Below are 20,330 nucleotides of genomic sequence, written 5' to 3' on the forward strand. Positions count from 1 at the left end.
CATTTGATTAGAAGATAATTCTGAACAATTTCCAATTTGTTGTCCTTGATCTTTTATTTTACTTACCTTGATAAGTAAAATGGCCTTAGTGTTTGATTGCATTCAGAGGGAGTTAAAAGATATTTATTTTGAGCGAGAGGCAACAGTCTTCGTGGTTACATATTCCAATCTGTTTACATTCAAATCCAGTTATTTTGATCGTCGTACAAAAGCTGATATTTCTGTAGCTTAAAAATGAGCATTAATAAATTAGGAAAGTCAAATTTTCCTATCTACATTGTTGATGCTTTTACGAAAAGTCCATTTCATGGAAATCCAGCAGCAATCTGCTTAGTACCGTTTGATTATGTAAGATACTATATATACAATTTTTAATAATATTTAAGTAGATTGAATCATTTTCCATTTCTATCATAATTTGTTGTTATAGATTACTGTAACAACAAGCGGTTCCTTTATTTTAATGTCCGCTTGTGGGTATAATATTTTACTCACTCTAATATAAACCAGTGTATTTTATTCAAAAATCCTTATCTATTTTCAAATTTAAAAAAAAATGATAATATAAATTGATGTTCGTAAAATTAAATAAGAAATAAGTAAGATATAGCAGTATATGAAAATTTCATACCTTACCATTAGTACAAGATGCTGTATATTTTGAATGATGAATAAGGTATTGTCAAAGTTCTATCGCGCATTTTGGTACTAATTGAGTAAATGAATAATTCTGGCATTATAAACTAATCTAAAAAATACAAAACATGTTATGGTAAATTTGTATACCTTCTCAATTTATAAAACGAAGAAAGCAGATAAAAAATATTTGTTTTATATTATTTCTTTCTACACTGCAATTTTCTGCATCAGTAACGAATATTATCTTTATTTTAATTGCCTTTAATTTTTCATATTTTTAAGCTAACTTTAATATATATATATATGAGTTTGTAATGTATATTTTCCAATATTATGTACTTTATATTTTCCTGCATTCTAGAATCTTTTAGCTGACTATTGTTTAAAAGCACACATATATTATCCAATATCTCCATAATTTGAATATTCTGTTATATTGCATGGATATTGAAAGAATATTGCAGATCATCATTTTTTATCTAGGTTATAATTTATTAGGTAAGCTCATTAGAATTTTTATTAAATTATCTTGTTTGTGAAATTATTTGAAATTTTGATACCTGTGACAAATAGAGAGTATTTAAAGAAATATTAGAAATGTTGTAATTGCTATTTATGAAAAATAAGCATTTTTTTTTACATTAATTCAAAGTACTGCTGCTTGAGAATAATGTGCTGATTATTCTAACTTATGTATTTATTATGTATTATATTCTGCATTTTGGTTATATGCAAAATTATGATTTTATCCTATTTATTTTGCATTTGTTTATCCATGATTTTGTTACCCATGTTTATCTATTGTTCAGTATACTTTTCTGACTAAAAATAAGCAGATTTATTGGAAAAGTGACTGTGTGTTGCATTTTTTTTCTTATGATAATAAATTCAGACATAATTAATTTCTTATTATAATAAGATGAATAAATTTCATTTGATTCTCTTTTCTGGTTCTTGATATTTTTAAGCTGTATGGTTCTGTAACATAAAATGTATATATATTTTTTTTCAATACAGTATGCTGGGAATGATTTGAAACAGAAAATTGCAGCTGAAATGAATCTTTCAGAAACTGCCTTTTTAAAAATCATAAACAAAACTGATAGCTTTCAAAGTGGTAAATATATTGCTCATTTAATTTTCAAATTTGTTTGTGTGAGATTTAAATTAATCTTTAATTAGTACAAAATATTATCTCCATGATGATATTTAATATACTTAATGTCAAATCATGAAGAAATTGTGACAGTATTTATTAGCATTTATGATTATTCTACTGAATTAAGCATAATCTATTTCCATGCTATTAATAAAATTATTTTGACTCTAAATTTTATTCTTCAAACTGTTTCAGTCATGAAAAAATTTAATTTTTTTATATTTAAAGATTAAAATCTATAATTATGGATATATTTTGTAAATTAATATGTTTTGCATTCATTTCATTTTTAGTTTTGAGTGGAGTTTGAGAAATTTATCACTTTCTGAGGCAGTTGAATTATCATGGCTCTATTATATTAACATAATTATATGATTTTTTTTTCTTATTTTTTTTTAAAGTAGCAAGATCTATTGCAGAAATACAGATTAGAAGCCATTTTGAAAAGAGTGGGGGCAAAAAAGATTTAAATCAACTGAAAATTCATTTCTGATTAATCAGTCAGTTTTAAAAAAAATTTGGTCAAAATTTGTGCTTTTTTAAAAAGTACAATTATTTCTTTTTTCTTAATTTTTTATAAATATTCTTAGTATATTTTTTAATTATTTAATTTTTATATATACTTATATATTGTTATTTTTATTTTTTATTAATATATTTTTTCATTTTGAATTTTTTATAATATTTTTAAAAATACAATAAGGATTTTAATTAATATGTGTTGTTATTATAAATTAACATAATATTCTTATACCTTTAGGTAAATGTTTTTCTTTAAGTTGGTTCACTCCATCTTCTGAAGTCCGTTTGTGTGGCCATGCTACACTGGCCACTGCTGCTGTTTTGTTTAAGGAGTGTAGTAAGTATTAGATTTAAAAAAAAAAAAAAAATGAAATCCTAGAATTCTATACCTTAGCTCTGGTTCAAACATTGCAATTTAACCCATTACCTTCACAATGCTGAGGAACAAAATAATTAGTAATTTAAATATTTTAAATGCCAAGATTGCTTGATAGGTCATGACAAATTAGCGTACATGATTTTATATATCAATCACTTTTAGTGAAAAATCTGTCAAAGTCTTTATTATTAAGCTGTTTTTAAATTCATTAAGTGATTTAATGAATATTTTTCATCATTGCACTAGAAGTGTTGTAACTAAATTTCTAAATACAAAAATGTATAAATATTTTTATTTTTTGTCCTTATTCTTTTGCAACATGATGTAAACAGTGTCACATTTTAGATTTCAAGACCTGGATACAAATGTAGAATAGGATTCATAATGAGCAAAAATAAATAAAAGAATTATTATTAAAAAGGAATACATACAGCATTTATCTTCATCTAATTTGTAATAAGTCACTTATTGCATATAAATATAACTTTTTATATGAGTTAATATAAGTTCATTTCTCTTGCTTCAACTCCTGCAAATTTATTATCTCACTTAAATGTTAGTTCTTTTACATTTTATTTTTTATTGTTATTAATGTTGAGTTGATTAATCTTTCTTTGCCTAAAAACTGTTATAAAAATAAATTTAGGGTGAACATTTTAAGTATTTAAATTAAGTTTAAGTTTCCCATTGCTAAAATAGGTTATTATTATTATATATAGGGTGACCCTTGAAAAAGTCTTCAGGCCGGATTCTTTTTTTATATTTTTTATAATTTTTTTGGTTTAATTTTTATTTGATTTTTTTTTGTTTTTCCTATTAACTTGATTCTAATACTTTTGTATATATATATATATAATATAATATTTTAAAGGACATGCAATTACAATACATAGAATGAATATAAGAGGGCTTGGAATTACCTAAAATAACTCTTGATAGATTTCATAATGTAATAGCAAATTGTGATCTATGCAGAAAAACTGTTTATGGGCCCAATAGCCCTAGTATACATCTAGTTAACTGAAATCTGAGAATTACTGGATCTAAATGTATTTTTTATATTGATATTAATTGTATTTATTTTATATAAAACAATAGTTTTTCATCTTTAAATGCACACTAATGGACATGTAATTTGATTCTTCAAAAGCTTTTGTTCCTTCCCTTTATATTTTCTTCTTGGGCATTCAAAAATATTAATTTGTGCATCAACATTAATATTCAAAATAAGTAAATGAATTAATATTGTCAGAGTATGGATTTTATTATCCTATTCTTTCAGTCTCTGCTTCATTTTCTCTGTTTTTGTGTATGAGATAATGTCCAATTTTTAAAAAAAAAATGTTACTTCAAATTTCATGTAAGAAGTCTTCATTTTTAATTTGCACCAAGTTAAAAAAATAAAACCAGATTTTTGTAGATTTTTATGATATATTTTTTATGGAATATCATTTATTGTGATTGCAAAACTTCTATATTTTGGAAAGAAAATTAGTAATCAAGAACTTCCTCTGACATCTGTAAAATGTGCATTCATTAAATTGAATGGAATAATGTGGAGGAAAAAAATCTGATTATGTTTTAGGAGAAAATTATATATTTCTTTATGAACCAAAATTTCGCTTTGCATCCTTAAATCTAGTGCTGTTGAAAGACAAGCGATTTGAAATATTTAATGTATTCTTTAAATTACACTTAACTAATTCATTCTTTAAATTGGTATGTAATCTTATTGTATTTTTTTTATATCAAATTCAATTGATATTTAATAGAAAGCAGTGATAAAATTATGAGAATATTCTGAGCAATATTTGCTATACATGTATAGTCAAAACAAATTTAGTATATTGTTATTAAAACATGGTTACAGTGTTAATGAACTTACGGTATCTGGTGATGAATAGACAATTAGCTATTGAGCTAAAATTAATGCTTGAGTTATTTCTTTTATAATTTTGTATTTTTTCAATTCAATTAAAAAATTAATTAATATGCATGTTTTAAAATAACTTTAATGGTTGGTCTTCACCTATATATCATATTTATAGATAATGAAAACCAGATTATTGAATTTGAGACTCTCAGTGGAATTTTGAAGGCTGAAAGAGTGCAAAATAACAGAATACAGCTTAATTTACCTGCTTTTGAATCAAATCCAGTAAGTTCTTTTATACCATATTACTGTTGTATATATATATTTTCAGTTTTATTTGATTTCATTTCGGATTTCCAACACTTTACTGATACTGGAAAATTAGTTTTAAGTTAATATATTTAGGAACATTACATACCTAATTTGTTAGAAAATTAATTTATGAAATGGATTAGAACTTGTAGAAATTTAGTTTTTATATAAACTGAAAATGATTCAAGACTAGGATTACAAGGAATTGAAGTACTGAATATTTTGGAAAAATTATAATACATTTTCATTAATATTTTAACTTGATTTTTTGGATACAGAATTTATTTTCAAATCTTTAATACTTGTTGGCACACAAGGAGTTTATACATCGAGAACAAAAAGAAAACTATACATTTACTGAAATAAGGAACTTGTAAAAATTAAATGGAAATTTTACTTCTATGCTAAGCTGAAGTCTCATTTTCCTTGCTTAAATCTCCTTTCATCTGATGAGAGTTTTCTGTTATAGAAGATAATCTGAATCTAAATATTTATGGTAATTATGTAGTTAATGATTTCGCTTATCAGGAAATCACTTCTATCTAATATTTGTTCAAAAACTCTTATTCCTTAAAGTATTCTGTTTCTTATGGTTAAAATGTTTATTATTTAAAATAAGAAAAAATATAGCTTTTAAAGAATAAATTCAGATGATTAGAATGCGTTTTGTGTGTGTGTGTGTGTGTGTGTATGTGTGCGTGTGTGTGTCACATTTAAGCTGAGTTCTTACATAATTTACTTTATTATCTTTACTCATTATAAAAAGATTTGATGAAGGATTTATAAATGCTGTAGTTACTGTAAAACAGAAATTTTATTAAAAGAAATATTATGAATCAATTAGCACAATATTTATTTTATAAATGATAGATATTTTTTATTTGAAATTTCCACATCCATATATTCAAAGTGATTTGCAAATAATTTCATTTATAGAATTTATTGTAATACATACCATTCTTTTTATTCTTTGCGATGATTTTTTTATTAATTATTTATTATGCATCTTTAATTTCAATAAATTTTAATTCTTTTGCAATAATCTGATAATTGGCAGTACATTATTTAGTTATATATAACATAGTTCATGTCTAATAATTTGTGAATATTATATTTGTTTCATTGGTTAATAAATTGCTAATTTTTTGTAGGTGAATGTAGAATATGAAAAACTTGTTAAGGTAATAAAGAGATATTTCTGTTTTGAATTATATTTAAAATGTATTTTCTGTTTCAATAAAGTTGCTCTTTATTTAGGATGTTTTTATTTGTTCATTTATCTTTCCTTTAGATCTTTTCAAAAAGTTTGCCTGTCAAAGAAGCTGTTTTATCAGTTTCTAAGAATATATTAATTCGATTATCTGATACAATGACACGGTAAGTAAAGTCAATGAATTTCTTTCCAATATTTTCTTATTATTTTATTACATATTCATCATATATTTCACTATTCTCTGATATTTAGATAGATTATAGTGTTTTGATACGTCATCATAGTTGATATTATTTATTTGCCATAAAAATTATGTGTACTTGGAAAATAATTTATTTACTGTCATAAACTGACATTTTTTTTATTTCTTAAATAGAGTATCTAGACAATCTAAAGCCATTGTTTTATATGTAAGGAATGGTAAAATCTTTCAAATTTTAAAAATTTTATGTGATATTACGCTTTTAAATATTATAATATATACTGAATCTTATATTATTATGTTTTAAAATGTTTTATGGTATTAGTAATTAAAGTACAATTTATTTTATATATATATTTTATAAACATCATATTTTATACACTTGATGCTTGATTCTTGTAAAACTAGTTTACATATTTTCTTATATTTGTTGAGTTATGCATCTTTTTATTGTAATATGGGTTCTTTTTATCTCTATTAATAATAAAGTTGTGTATGTGTTGGTGCTCTACATATCAGGTTATTTGAGTTACATTAACAGAATTTTGCACTTATATATCTTGGAGAATAAAAATGTGTATCAGAGCTTTTTTTTTTTTTTTTTTTTTTGAAATTTTAAGAGAATTATAATTAATTAAAAATTATGCAAATTTTAGCAATTTTTCTACGATGACTTCTGAAAATATTACACAAAACTAAATTTTGCACTAATTTAAAAGGGGGGAGACGTTTTTAATTATATTAATTTAGTAGTTGTACAAATTTTTGCTAAATTTTGGGATAATTTTTTTGCAAATATATATTTTTCTTTCTTTCCCAATAATATATTACATTGCTGCTCTGAATTCAAACCATTTTCATTACTTCATCAAATAATCACATTATTTTTTTTTTTCCTCATTGTTGAAAACTCATTGTTGAAGATTCTGTTGAGCAACTGTATAATTTACAAGATGAATTAAAAAAAAAAGTTGAAGTTGTAGTGTTGCAAGATTTAGAAGATCGATGAACCCAACATTTATCTTTTTAATAGTGCTATGATGCTATGGGACTAGTATCCGTAAGAAAGGGTTCATGTATACAATGAACAGAACATATGTAAGATTATTAAAATAAAATAATTTTAATGGGCAACAATTTGGAAATTGTATCTAAATAATTGAACTGAAACTAAATATAATCAATATGCCTTTCGAACTAACTGGTCTCCAAATGCAAAAAGTTGGCGATTTGAATGAAAATAAACTAAATCATAAATTTCAACATATTAACAGAAAATAAATCCTGATTTTTAAAATTCAAATAATAATATTTACCTTAATTTTTACTGGTGTAGATCTATGTTAATTCAATAGCACATCTTTCCTCTTTTTAATTTATTGGCTAAAATAACTACTTAACAGTTTTTTTTGTTTTTATACAATAATAAGAATCTAAAAATATCTTTATTCTTTTTATTAAAATTTAATTTTTATAGCAGACAATCAAATATTTTAATATGCAAAATTTCTTTAATGTATTATAAAATTTCTTAAAAGATTTTTTTCTCATGTATTTTCAGAAAAGAATTTGAAGCAATCACAACAAATGACTCTGAGCTGTTATCTGCAGCAAGTGGTATAATAGGTGTCATATTGACTGTAAAAGCATCTGGTGAACAGTGTATTGATGATGAAGGAAACAGTTATGACTTTTTGTCTCGTTACTTTGCTCCTTGGTATGGCGTATCTGAAGATCCTGTTTGTGGTATGGGGAAAATTCTTTATTATTAAATTAATTTATTTCTTTCATTGTATTTATCATCACCTGTAGTTTGATACTGTATGATGCTATATATGCTGTTTGTCAAGTTATTTTCTTTTGATAAATTGCTAATATTGAAAACAGTTTAAAATGATTAGAATTAATTGGTGTATATATATAATATATTTCAATCTAGTAAGTGGAAATAAATATGATAATATGATAGTTGTATAACATGTTAGTTGTAATATAAAATGTAATACAAAAAATAATTTGCTAATTTTTGTTTCTATACATATTGTTTTGTAAGGAACACTTATTTTAATAATTTCTTTAATATTTATGAAATAATGAAATAAATTTGTTTGTGAAATTTTATTTAAAAATATTTGTTTTAGTTGAATTTATCAATTATTTTTCTGTTATGTAAAATGAATATGCAATATTGCATTCTTATACATATTATAGTAGCCAAAATAGAAATTTTTTGAATAACATCTCTTTTACGAATTGTTCTTTCTTGACATTTTACTAATGTGTTTCTATATTTTGAAATGTTAAATGATTTTGTTGAGGTTTTTCTTTAATTAAGAGAATTCTTTTTTTAAATATATATGATGCTCTAGGATTTGAAGTTTATCTATTTAAAAGAAAATAATTGTGCAAAGAAAAAAAATGATGTGTCATATGATTTTATTGTTATGATTTTAAATTTAAAATTTCTGAGCTTATATATATCGAGCTCAGAAGTTATCTAAATTAGAAAAAAAGTTATACATATTAAGTCTTTAGAAAACTTTTCTGAGGAGATATATGTGTTTTCATAATTGAAATTATTTTTTATACATTGTTATGAATATAATTTATTGGAACAAAAAGAGTAATTGGATTGCATTGGTAGAAACAATTATTTTCTCAATAGTTCTTTCTAAAGAATTCTTTTCTGTTCAGACATAAAACATACATCTATCAAATTTGGCATATATACAGGTTGATCATGAAAAAAAAAAAAAAAAAAAAAAAACTATCCTAATATAAGAGACTATTCACAAGAATGGAATAAAATTTTAGTTCAAGGTATTTTGAGGTATGTGCTCAAGAATTATGAAAAACAACCACAACTGTTAGAGCTTAACTGTTTTTCATGTTTTCCATTCCTTTGAATGGTTTTGTATATTAGGATAGTTTATATACATATAATCACCCTGTATATACTTTAAAGAGACAAAATGTGCACTGTTGGGTGGTTTTTAAATTTTTTTAATTAGAATGTTAATTAATTAAAAATTTAGAAGTTTTAGGTGAAATAAACTGAGAATAGATATTCGTTATAATGAATATGACTGTGGAAGTTTTTTAAAGTAGTTAAGTTCCCTATCAAAATTTTATAAATACTTTGTTCGAAAAGCCATCAAGACTCAAATACTTGCATAAGATTTAGTTGAAATTTTATATTAATCAATATTTTCGGCATGCTGGGATTTCATTTATTAGGTATTAATCAGTTAGGTGACTAATACCTAATAAATACATATGCTAGTTTGGGTTACACCATTTTCTGTTGTTTTAATGTACTTTAATTGTATTACAATTTGGATTTTTTCTTGCATAGTTTTCATTTTCATTAAGATTAATTATTATAGCAAAAAAAAAAAAAAAAAAAAATCCAAATTAGATAAACATATAGAATAGATTTTATCTCATTAAGGTATATTTGGATTGTTTAAAAATGAAAATGATTGTGACTAACACTTTTAAAGATTATTATTTAATATGACAATATCTGCATCATCAATGTATTAATCACAACTTCTTGCCGTTTGAAATTTCAATTTTTTTTTTTTTTTTTTTTTTTTTTTTTTTTCATGTAGGTTCAGCACATTCAGTACTTACTCCATATTGGGCTAAAATTTTAAATAAAGAAAAATTTTATGGTAAATAATAATTTCTTTTGTTCATTTTTAATTTTGTATACATATATATGCTCATCCTTTTTTAGTTAAATCATAAGATTATAGAAAAAAATGTATCAAATGTAAAATTATAGAATTTTGCATTTGATATATTTTAATGTGGGCATAAATAGAAAGTAAATTTGTAAGTAGTCTAAGTGTAGCACAATGTTTTAGAAGTTAACATTCTTTGATTGTTTTTAAACAATAAAATTTCCATGCTCTAGAATAGAAAAAATAGTGAAAATGGTGATAAATAAGGATTTGCTTGCATAATTGAATGCAGTACTAACGGATTTGTTAGAGTTTATATATTGCTCCAAGGATTGCATAGATCAATAAGTAATCCTTTCCAATAGTTAGTTATTATATGTTAAGGTCAAAGTGCAATTATTATTTGCTAATATGTCCAAAAGAACAGGAAGCTTTTATACCCTAGCTGTCTGATTACCATTCATCTGTTTATCAGCAGCTTCATGAATGAAGTAGTTCATCATGTGGCGAGGTGCTAACAATAAATATGCTCCAAGTCATCAAGATAATTTGTCTGTAGATAACTGGGAAAAATGGCTTAAACTGACAAATCAAGGTATCTGATTTATTATATTAACATCCAAATGTATTGTAAAAATGTTTATAGATTGTGAAAACCTAATTGCTCAGACTCTGTTTACACTCTAATTTTAACTATTAAATTCCACATGAATACTTTTTCTCGCAGAGTCTGAATCTGAAGATTTCTTTCTAAAACATGTTTACACGCTCTTTCTTTCCTGCTTCATGTCTGCTTATTTGTTATACGGTTTGTCTGTCACTATGACTTGGACAAAGAAATCTTGATTGAAACTAAAAATATAGAATTATTTTCTTGAAATTAAGAATAATGATATTGTTAAAGAGCTCCATCCCTTCAAATCATATTATAAATATATATATAACTATGTATTATAAAATTTGTGAAAATTATTGATGTGTTTTATTTCTCAACATATCTATATGTTTAGAATAAATAGAAAAACCAAAGAATAAATTCTCCAACCCCAATTTTTATTCTGTTATGAACAATTTTTATTTCACATAAAAATGTATGGCTCCCATATAGTCCATTAAGGGCTGTCTGTATCTGTCTCATCATTTGTAATTTTTGAGAGGTAACCCAAAATAAATTCTTGCCATGTTCCTAATTTTAACTGGACCAATTAATTTCACTAATTAATTTTGCCACTTCATGGCTATTTAACTAACTAGAAGGCTTTTTGTTTATTGTATAAGTACACTTTTTAAAATAGTATTTTCCTGTGATGTGATAAGTATAGTTAATCAACAATGTATGTTGACTTTACTAAACTGGTTCTATTAACTTTGTGGTGAACAGCTGGTTTCCGATGGCTGCATGTTTGCTTTTAAAACAAGCCAAATGTCCACATACCTCATGCCAGATATATGCTTCTTTACTTCCAAAAATTATTCAATTTTGAAATATTATTGGTGTCTTTTTTATTTTTACATTCAAACTAATATACACATCTATTAGCATATCAAAAGGGCTGAAAGAAGTTTTAAGTCATTATATTATTAAATACTGTTCTTGAAAAATTTTTCTTTTCATATAATAATAGTAAAAAAATTATTGAGCAATCATGAGAAATTATAGTCTTTTATTACAGTGGCACATAAATTCCTCCACCCCCATTCTAATTTTACAATCTGGTGACTCCTTAAACGTACTAAATTCTATTAACCAAAGGAAATTGAGATGATGATAAGAAATAAAAATCAGAATTATTATTGAAAGTTATTTTAATTTCAGGAATCAATGTCTGTATCTAAGTAGAAAATATTTTTACCTTCTTGACATATAAATTCATTTTTAATATGGCATCTTGAAATCTGTTTTAGTTCGCCAGTGTTCCCGCCGTGGAGGAGAACTTCACATTGAGCTTCTAAAGGACAGAATTCTTCTCAGTGGCAATGCTGTTGTTGTTGTCAGAGGACAAATATCTTTTTAGAATATTATTAATTATTGCTGTCCATCCAGAAAAAAAAAGTAAATCGAAATACATATATATACAAGTAACATACAACAATATATTATGTAAATAAAAATATCAAATGTGTAAGGCCATGGAAAAATTCATATAAAAATATTCTTCAATTTGATATTAATATGAATTTGTGGTGTTTTAGATTTGTCACAGTTCTCGTAATAAATTTTATATCGACAGATTTCAAATGATTGTTGTTGCATGAATGCTTATTGTATTTTAATGTCACATTATTCCCTTTATTGGCATGCTCGTATATCACAAGTAAAGCAATACATTAAATTACTGCTGTTTGATATTGTTAGTGAGGGTAATGGCTGAGTCACCATATCTCTCTCCAAATAACAAAATGATTATTTAGTTTATTTGTAGTTCCTTTATTAAATAATGTATATTTTTAATTCCTTGCAAATTATTTTTGCTTATATTGTGAAGTTGGCTATAATACTTTCCATCCACATAACACTAGATCAGAAGTGGTGAACTTTTAAGTATCAACATGCCATTTTTTTCTGAAGAAATGTTTAATGAGGTATAGACATGCCGTTAAATAACTTTGACTTGTGATTATTGGGAAAATAATAAAACTAAATAATAAAAACTCAAAATCTTTATTTACTGTGAAAAAATACATTTTTTATTGTATAGTAGCAGTAAATGTTTTATTAATACATATAATTCAAATAAAAATAACATTCGTGTGACTTCTGTTGTTGCAGATTAAATGACTAATAACTTAGATTAGGATCGTAAGAGGTTTTTTTTAGCAGAATGCATGCTGAATTGGAGTCATCTGCCAAACGGTTTTCAAACGAGTCTTTAATGTTATTCATCTCTGGAAATAATGACTCACATTCATAAGTAGATGAAAATATGGTTAAAATAGCATAACCCAGCTTTTTCAACTGTTAAATGCATCTGGAATCAAATTCCATGTTTCCAAATTTTTGTTATTGCCATTTTTACTTATATTGCTTGTTAATTTTCTGTTTCAATCAATTCTAACTTTTTCTTTGTTTCAATAAAATTTTGAATTGAACGAGACTGGAAATCAATCAGTTGTATTTCAAATTCTTCAATTTCCAACCAAATGAATTGGAACAAATTCTGTTTATCAAATGAAGTCACATGCAAACCGTTCCTAAACCATAAAATTCAAACAGTTTTGATTGGTAGCACACTCAAGCCATCCCTGCACTATATCCTCCTAGGAAGAGTTTGAGAAATAGGATGTTTTCTTTTAGACATCTCCAACTTATGTCAGAATCTGCAGTTTTTCAAACGTCTTATAAAAATAGTGTAAAATATTACTTAATATTGTGCAGCATCTTTATATTAATATGATTATGAAAAATTTCAGGAAAACTTTATTTATATATAAAAAAATGTAATTAAAATATCATAGAATCTCTCGCACAGATTGTCATTGCTAAATAGCAATTTACATTAATGTGATGATGTAAGCATTTTTGTTATTATTATATGCAGTTTAATTTTGCACATTGATAAAAATTGAATAACATTAAAGAAAACAATACATTTAAAAATATGTTTTGCATATTGGACAATTTAGTGAGTGTCCAAATGGGTTGACTTTAATTCCATAAATTTTGCTTGTATATATATATATATATATATATATATATATATATATATATATATATATATATATAAATTGCATGATATCACTTAAAAATTGCAAATAATTAATTTAGAAATTCAAAATTAAAGTACTTAATGATTCCTAAACACAAAAATTCCCAATGAATAAAATGCTTACAACATTATAGCTTTTCTAAATTACAAAATTTTGACTTTGTATGTTAAGATATGTCTCAATATATAAGGGGGGGGGGAAGCAGAATATTCACAAATTAAAAAGACTCTTTGAAGCATTAACTTAAATAAAAAGACAAAATACAGAAGTATATGTATATGCAAAAGATATATGGTTTATGATATTTGTTTTCAAAATTCTTTGAAATCTGCTGCCTGAAAAATATCTCAAAATATTATAGAATTAATTAAATAGTTAATTAATAATTTTTTCATTAGAAAGTAATTTAGAAATACTAATGCTGTTTTAAACAAAACAAAATCAACATTCATCAAAATTTGCATTTTAAATTTATAAAACCATTTATTTGTTAGTAATATTTAGACTGAATAGAATGAGAACCTGCTTCAAATCGATCATTGTAAATTTTTAACATGTAATCACTATTAGGCAATTTTTTCCCAGTGAATAGTCCCTGGCATGTCGTTGATATACAAGTAACCGAAAATTGAATATGTATTTTGGGTGGACCTTTTTCAACTAATTGAAATGAAAATTTGACATGGAACTACAGTTTCAATCGCAAAATTACGTACTGAATTTCATTAAGTCATTGAATTTAGATGTATATTAAAATACAGATGGATGGACGATAAATTCTTTGATTTGGTTCAAAATTTGACAATAAAATTTGTTTATTAAGTTTTATTTTTATATCTCTTTATATTTTGTTGTAAATGAATTAATTTGCGCTTGGACAAAGTACCTTTAACTAACCCAAATCTTTAAAATTTGTTAAAAAAAATCTACAAATTTGTTTTAGAGACCATATGCCGATTTTCATTCATCTAACTCAAATTGTTTCGAATTATTGTTTTTACATGCAAATATAATTCTAAAAATGGGTTTTTCCGACTCTAGGAAGTTTTAAACGTAGAAATTAATCGAAACCTCGAGTTTGAATTGTTTGATGATTACAATACTTTCTCTTTGTATACTTCTCTTTATTCTCTCATCCACTTTTATATGAGAGAATTAAAAAAAAAAGTTTGGTAGATGAACTTTAACATATGATTTTATTACTAGAATTGTGGATACACATCAAATTTTTGTGCTTAAGAAATGACGATAACTCAAAAACACACTAAAAATGACAAATGCGATTTAATATATACTTTTTCTATCAAAATAATAGGTTTTGGCCAGCTTTGGATTAAAATCATCCAAAACACATTAATTCTTTTCACATGGCAAAGCTAAGCATAAGATTGATGCTTTTTTGTAATATACTGAACACTGGATTTGTTCTTCAACAATCCGAAGAATAGTCTTTTTATAATTTCGAAGCGCATATTACTTGCATCCGAACTTTTTATTACAGTATTTATTCTGAATCGAATGCATAATTCCCTTACAGTATAAATATCTGCTCTTGAAAAAATTTAGGCATTAAAGGCAGATCTAAATAAAAACTTAAAGATAATTTATATTTTGTTTTAGATTTCCCAAACCTCTTGTCTGAAAAATTGTTGGATAACAATGTTTTCAGAATTCATTCCTCCATCTTTATTTTATATTAGCTGAATTTGGTCTTAAATCATATGTATCACTTGCTGTTCATAATTCCCTCGGCAAGGTGTATCATAATTTTATCAAATGATAATGGACATTAAAGCTGTGATATTTAAATATCCTTATACCTTCTCTGCTAAGTGTATGCATAAACCTTCCTACTCAGACAAATTCCCTGTCGTCATAGTGCCATTAGAAATATATGTGTCTGGGTACTCTACTTCAAATTGTGCATTATTTTTATGGTAATATACTTTAACTTTTTGATATCTCCTGTAAGCTCTGTAAATAAAGATCAGATTTTTCTTCTTTATCTTTAAACGGTGGGAAAAAAAATAACGGGACTAACTATTTGATAAAACGATGAAAATGTTTGAATTTTATTTGGCGCAGCAATGAAATCTATTGTTGAAAGTTATGCAAATTTTTTTATAGGAATGTTAGGCAAAATTCGGAAAAAGTGCGCTGCTATCGAATTGACATCATTAAAAAGTTTTTAAATTATATAAAAATCAATTTTGTGCAGTAATATTTTTGTAAATATTAAAAGCGCAGAAAAAATGTCAAAATTTCTCTTAAAACTGGCTTTCAATTATAGCAACGATAACAAATAGACAAAAAAAAAAAAAAAAAAAAAAAAAAAACTATTGTTTCAACGTGTACATACATAAACGCTGTTACATAATAAAAAATGATGTTGAATTTTTAAAAAAAAAATTACTATAATTAAGGGAAAAACTGTATAGAAATAAAATTGATACCATACACATAGTAAAAAACTAATATTTTCAATTTTAAAGTGATATAAAAATAGTTTTTGTGTGTTATGTTTTTCTTTATTTGTTTAATAATATAAACAACACTTTGAAAATCCATTTCTTAGCGAGCGCTTACTGTCTAATCTATTAAATTTTGTCGGGCGTTTTCCATTATTTTTAATAATTCGTATCGGATCATATAATTTAAAGATAATATGCTATCCTTTTAGCATCATCATGTGAACAAAATATAATGGAAGAAGATAAACATAAAAGATGCTCAATCACTTTTTGTTTGATATTTGAAAACATTCGGAGCTTATCATTTACAGTCAGGCATATGTTTTGCGAAACTAAAACTATTGTCATGTTACGGACGGAAAACAACCACAGTCAGATAAAATTGTCTTCCAGCGGGACTCCATTGAGATAATTCATTTTTCAGATATATCTTATCTTGGATTTCCTTATGAAAATTTTTGCCGCAATCGTTCGGCGTATCTTTGAAGTATAGAAGAAGCTCTAACAACGAATCTCGGAAGCCTCAGCATAGCAGTGTGTTCAACTTCGAAATGGATAATTCTAAATCGGACAAAGTGAAATTCTTCCCGATTTATATTGTGGATGCATTTACGAAACATCCCTTTTGTGGAAATCCCGCTGCGGTGTGTCTTTTGCCATTCGATGATGTGAGTTTTCTTTTTATATCATTTCATAAATGAAGTAAATTAAATTTAATGATCGAGCAGAACTTTGTGTTTCCTGCGTTTTTAAGTTTATTAAAAACAGTAGATCTTTTCTATCCTTTTCCTTATCTAAGTATTTAACTTCTTTTCTCCGATATAAATTTATTTGTTTCTTATTAAGTTATCAAGTGATAACAGTGAGTATTTGTTTTATTTTGTTGTATATGAAATATAGAAAAAATATTGGAATAGTCGAAAAATTCGAAAACGAGATTCTGATGAATCTTCGCATTGTAGACCTCCCTAATTTCGGAAAACACATTTTTGGCATTATGCCTGTTTGTAAACACGATGACCTAAAAACGATTTGAGCTAGATGGATGAAATTTTGTATATGAATTGTCGACTAAATTTGTATATCTTTATTAAATTTTGGATGAAATTCATTCAGAAGAAGTGTATTCGTCTGATTTAAATGCAAATGAACTCGATATTTACAAAGAGTAAAACTCTAGATGTATAAATTTTAACACTCAGGCATCGCATCTAGAATGTAGATTCTTGTCAAATTTTAAGCTAAATCTGTCAAAGGATTGACTGATCATCCGTTTATACTTTCACATGCAAGTAAACACAATCAGTGAAATTCGATATGTGATCTGATTAGAACTGCCATTCCATGTCAAATTTAGTCTCAACCGGTCGGAAAAAAGACGTCCTAAATACATATTGGTACGAAATTTCCCGGTTCGTTTGGATAGTGGGAGTTATATGGTGTGGAGAACGCTCAATCAGCAGGCGGCAGTAGAAAAAAAACAACAACGACGTTTATTTACACGAAGACAGGAGAGGAAAGCACAAAGACGACAACTATATACAGCTTAGAGAAGACAATTATCTTCAGCCGAGACGTGCACACAACAAGACTACTGCAAACAGTAGCGCACAGCTTAGTTCAGCACTAGCTTGACTCCGTCGCTGCTCTGCTAATCTCTGGAAGACCCGTTGTTAGCGTCGATTCCGACTACTACCCCGGCAGCTGCAGATTGCCTCCCTTTATAAGTCTCAGGAGGCGGGGCTAGAAGCTTCTCAACCAAGCAGGAACTTTCGAGGCGTATCTCGGTTCCCAGTGGACGGGTCGGGAAAAATCTCGATGTTTCGGGTATAATCTATTTTGGCGCCAAAGTCGCCAAGTTTGTCGCCAAGCTCTGGGACCTCCGACGCGACACCCGGACTCCGTCCAATGCAGATGACTGTAAAACAGTCTTTCTGATGATGGAACCAACTATGCTGGGAAGCAAAATCACAGATTCGTAACAATATTCTTACGATAGATTCAGTAATAATGCAGGATTCACACCGAAAATCTTTATTTCGTAATTATTGTTCGTCAATGCCAAGCGAGACATTTGCAGCTTTACCAATGGTCCACTTATTTTTACTAAGGTGAATAAGACTTTTATTGGGGAGCACGCGAGAAAGTTCAGGGGAGACCATGCTTGCTGGTTATATAGTGTCCAATCTAATCTTAGCCTTAAAGATAATTTGTAAATTATTGGAGATAACCTTATACTTCCAAATGGAAGAATTTCTAAATGATGTAAGAAATCCTTTTTTTATGTTGTTCCGGGCAATAAACATATTTCTGAAAATTACGAAATCTAAATTTTTATATTTCCCCCGTGTTATTATGTATTTATTAAAACAGTCTTGCTACATTAACGCTTTAAACTAATGCACCTAAAATTAACTGAATTAAGAAGCTTTGAACATCGTTATTTCAGACCATTTCAATGGCCTGTTTGAGGAAGGACCTTAATGAATTCACAGCATTTCTTTTATACGGCTATGGATTCGTATAAAATATTCAAATTTAAAGATTTATTACTCGGTAGATTTTGGCTGCAGAAGTGTGAAACTTTTTTTTTAAATAAAAATGTTACTTTGCCAAGAATATTGTAAAAAGAAAAAAAAATGGTATAGTTCTATAATTTTAGCAGTAAAGTCTGATACCAGTTTACCTATCTAGTCATGGAACATTTTGGGGTTGTGTTTCCTAATAGATATCAATTTCGAAAATGTTTAATTATTTTTTCCCCACATAGGGTAGTCAGAGACGATTCAAGATCTCAAGATCGATTTTTTAAATGCTTACAAATTTTCGGTTTCTATTCACTTCATCTCTACTAACAATAAAGTAGACCAAGTGTGTGAATTGACACTCTACAGGGCAAATCGTTCAATTTAAAACTGCCAAATTTAGTGAGAATTTCAAAGTATATTTAGTTTGAAAGATGTGTATGTGCACCCCAAAGTAATTTAAAAAATAATTACTACTTTCATTTATTAAAGATGAGGAGTTTTTGGGTACATGTGGGAAAATGATACATGTGGGTATTTACGGTTCACGGATTTAATTATCAAGCAAATGAGAAATATCGCAAGATGATTGTTTTAGGTGTAATGGAACTTGGCGATCTTGACGTGATCTTAAAATCGCCAACTAAAACAGAGGCCATAAATACTCACAAGTATACGAAATATTTTCCTCCAAAATAATTTTTACATTGTTTTAAAATCTAAAAAAAAAAATTAATTTTTGAATGACATCACTTTAGTTGAAATGGAATTTTTTCCTTGAATTTATCAATTTTTATAAACGTTAATTATTAATACTATTGATGTTAATTTATAATTATTAACAATATATAAATATTAATTATTAATAATATACGTAATTTTCATCAATATATTTCATTGTTGCAAGAAATTCAAACTATTTTGATTATATCATCAGATATTGAATCGTGTGATTTTCTTCTATTGTTAAAAGCAAAATAAAAAAGAAAAGATTTAATATTGCGTTGATTGCATGCGAAATGAGGAAGTGATATTTCAATATCGCGAAAGATAACATGCTTCGATAAATTAAACAGTTACACTTTGATGCAAAATGGTATAGTGGCAATTAATTATATTGGGAATATCAAGCATGCAATAAACAAAATATGTACAAAGATATTAAATTATTATGTCTCTAATGTCTATCACATTTTGATGATTGGAATTCTTTTGAATGGAATTGTAAACATTTAATTTTTATAAGAAATTTAATATGAATTAAACGCAGCTATTATTCTCGATGGACCAGCTTGTTGCCAAAGGTAACTAGCATTCAAATAAAAGTAAAATACATAAAAAGTCACAATAAAAAATGTAATATGCGTATTTTTATTTTTAAAAAAATTCTCAAGAAAGGGTAGATATAATAATAATAATAACTGTTAGCAGTAAATATGTATTAGAAGTTTCAAGTAACTACTCATTTTTTATATAAACTATTAAATATTTCCCTAAAATATTTATACTTCTGAACCTACATTTCAATAAAATCGAACTATTCTTAAAGTGGTCTTTTTTTTAAAAATTTTATTCGATTTTGAAAAATGAACTATTTGAAGACTTTTTTCTAAAAGTATTAATTTATGCATAAAATTT

General features: G+C 26.1%; 2 protein-coding genes across 5 annotated transcripts in view; both read left to right on the forward strand.

Annotated features, from left to right (window-relative positions):
- On the forward strand, positions 1 to 16,663 carry LOC129988189 (phenazine biosynthesis-like domain-containing protein). Of its 3 annotated transcripts, none has more exons than XM_056096344.1 (10): positions 1 to 348; positions 1,657 to 1,756; positions 2,559 to 2,657; positions 4,748 to 4,857; positions 6,036 to 6,065; positions 6,176 to 6,261; positions 7,861 to 8,045; positions 9,914 to 9,976; positions 11,894 to 12,041; positions 16,592 to 16,663. In XM_056096344.1, exons 1-9 carry the CDS (start codon positions 235 to 237, stop codon positions 12,001 to 12,003), a joined length of 897 nt encoding a protein of 298 aa, XP_055952319.1. In that variant the 5' UTR covers positions 1 to 234; the 3' UTR covers positions 12,004 to 12,041; positions 16,592 to 16,663. The 3 variants fall into 3 exon arrangements, with proteins under 3 accessions (XP_055952319.1, XP_055952320.1, XP_055952318.1); XM_056096345.1 differs by lacking the exon at positions 16,592 to 16,663 and adding an exon at positions 1,001 to 1,137 and having other exon boundaries at positions 11,894 to 12,990; XM_056096343.1 differs by lacking the exon at positions 16,592 to 16,663 and having other exon boundaries at positions 11,894 to 12,990.
- The window catches only part of LOC129988184 (phenazine biosynthesis-like domain-containing protein), a 23,529-nt gene continuing 19,808 nt past the window's right edge, over positions 16,610 to 20,330 (forward strand). Inside the window, exon 1 of one of the 2 annotated variants that reach the window (XM_056096338.1) lies at positions 16,610 to 16,835. In XM_056096338.1, coding sequence (XP_055952313.1) covers positions 16,719 to 16,835 — 117 coding nt within the window. In that variant the 5' untranslated portion in view covers positions 16,610 to 16,718. The remainder of the gene's footprint in view (positions 16,836 to 20,330) is intronic. The other variant, XM_056096339.1, reaches the window with a different exon arrangement.

Source organism: Argiope bruennichi, chromosome 10 (assembly GCF_947563725.1).
Source record: "Argiope bruennichi chromosome 10, qqArgBrue1.1, whole genome shotgun sequence".
Classification (NCBI taxonomy): domain Eukaryota; kingdom Metazoa; phylum Arthropoda; class Arachnida; order Araneae; family Araneidae; genus Argiope; species Argiope bruennichi.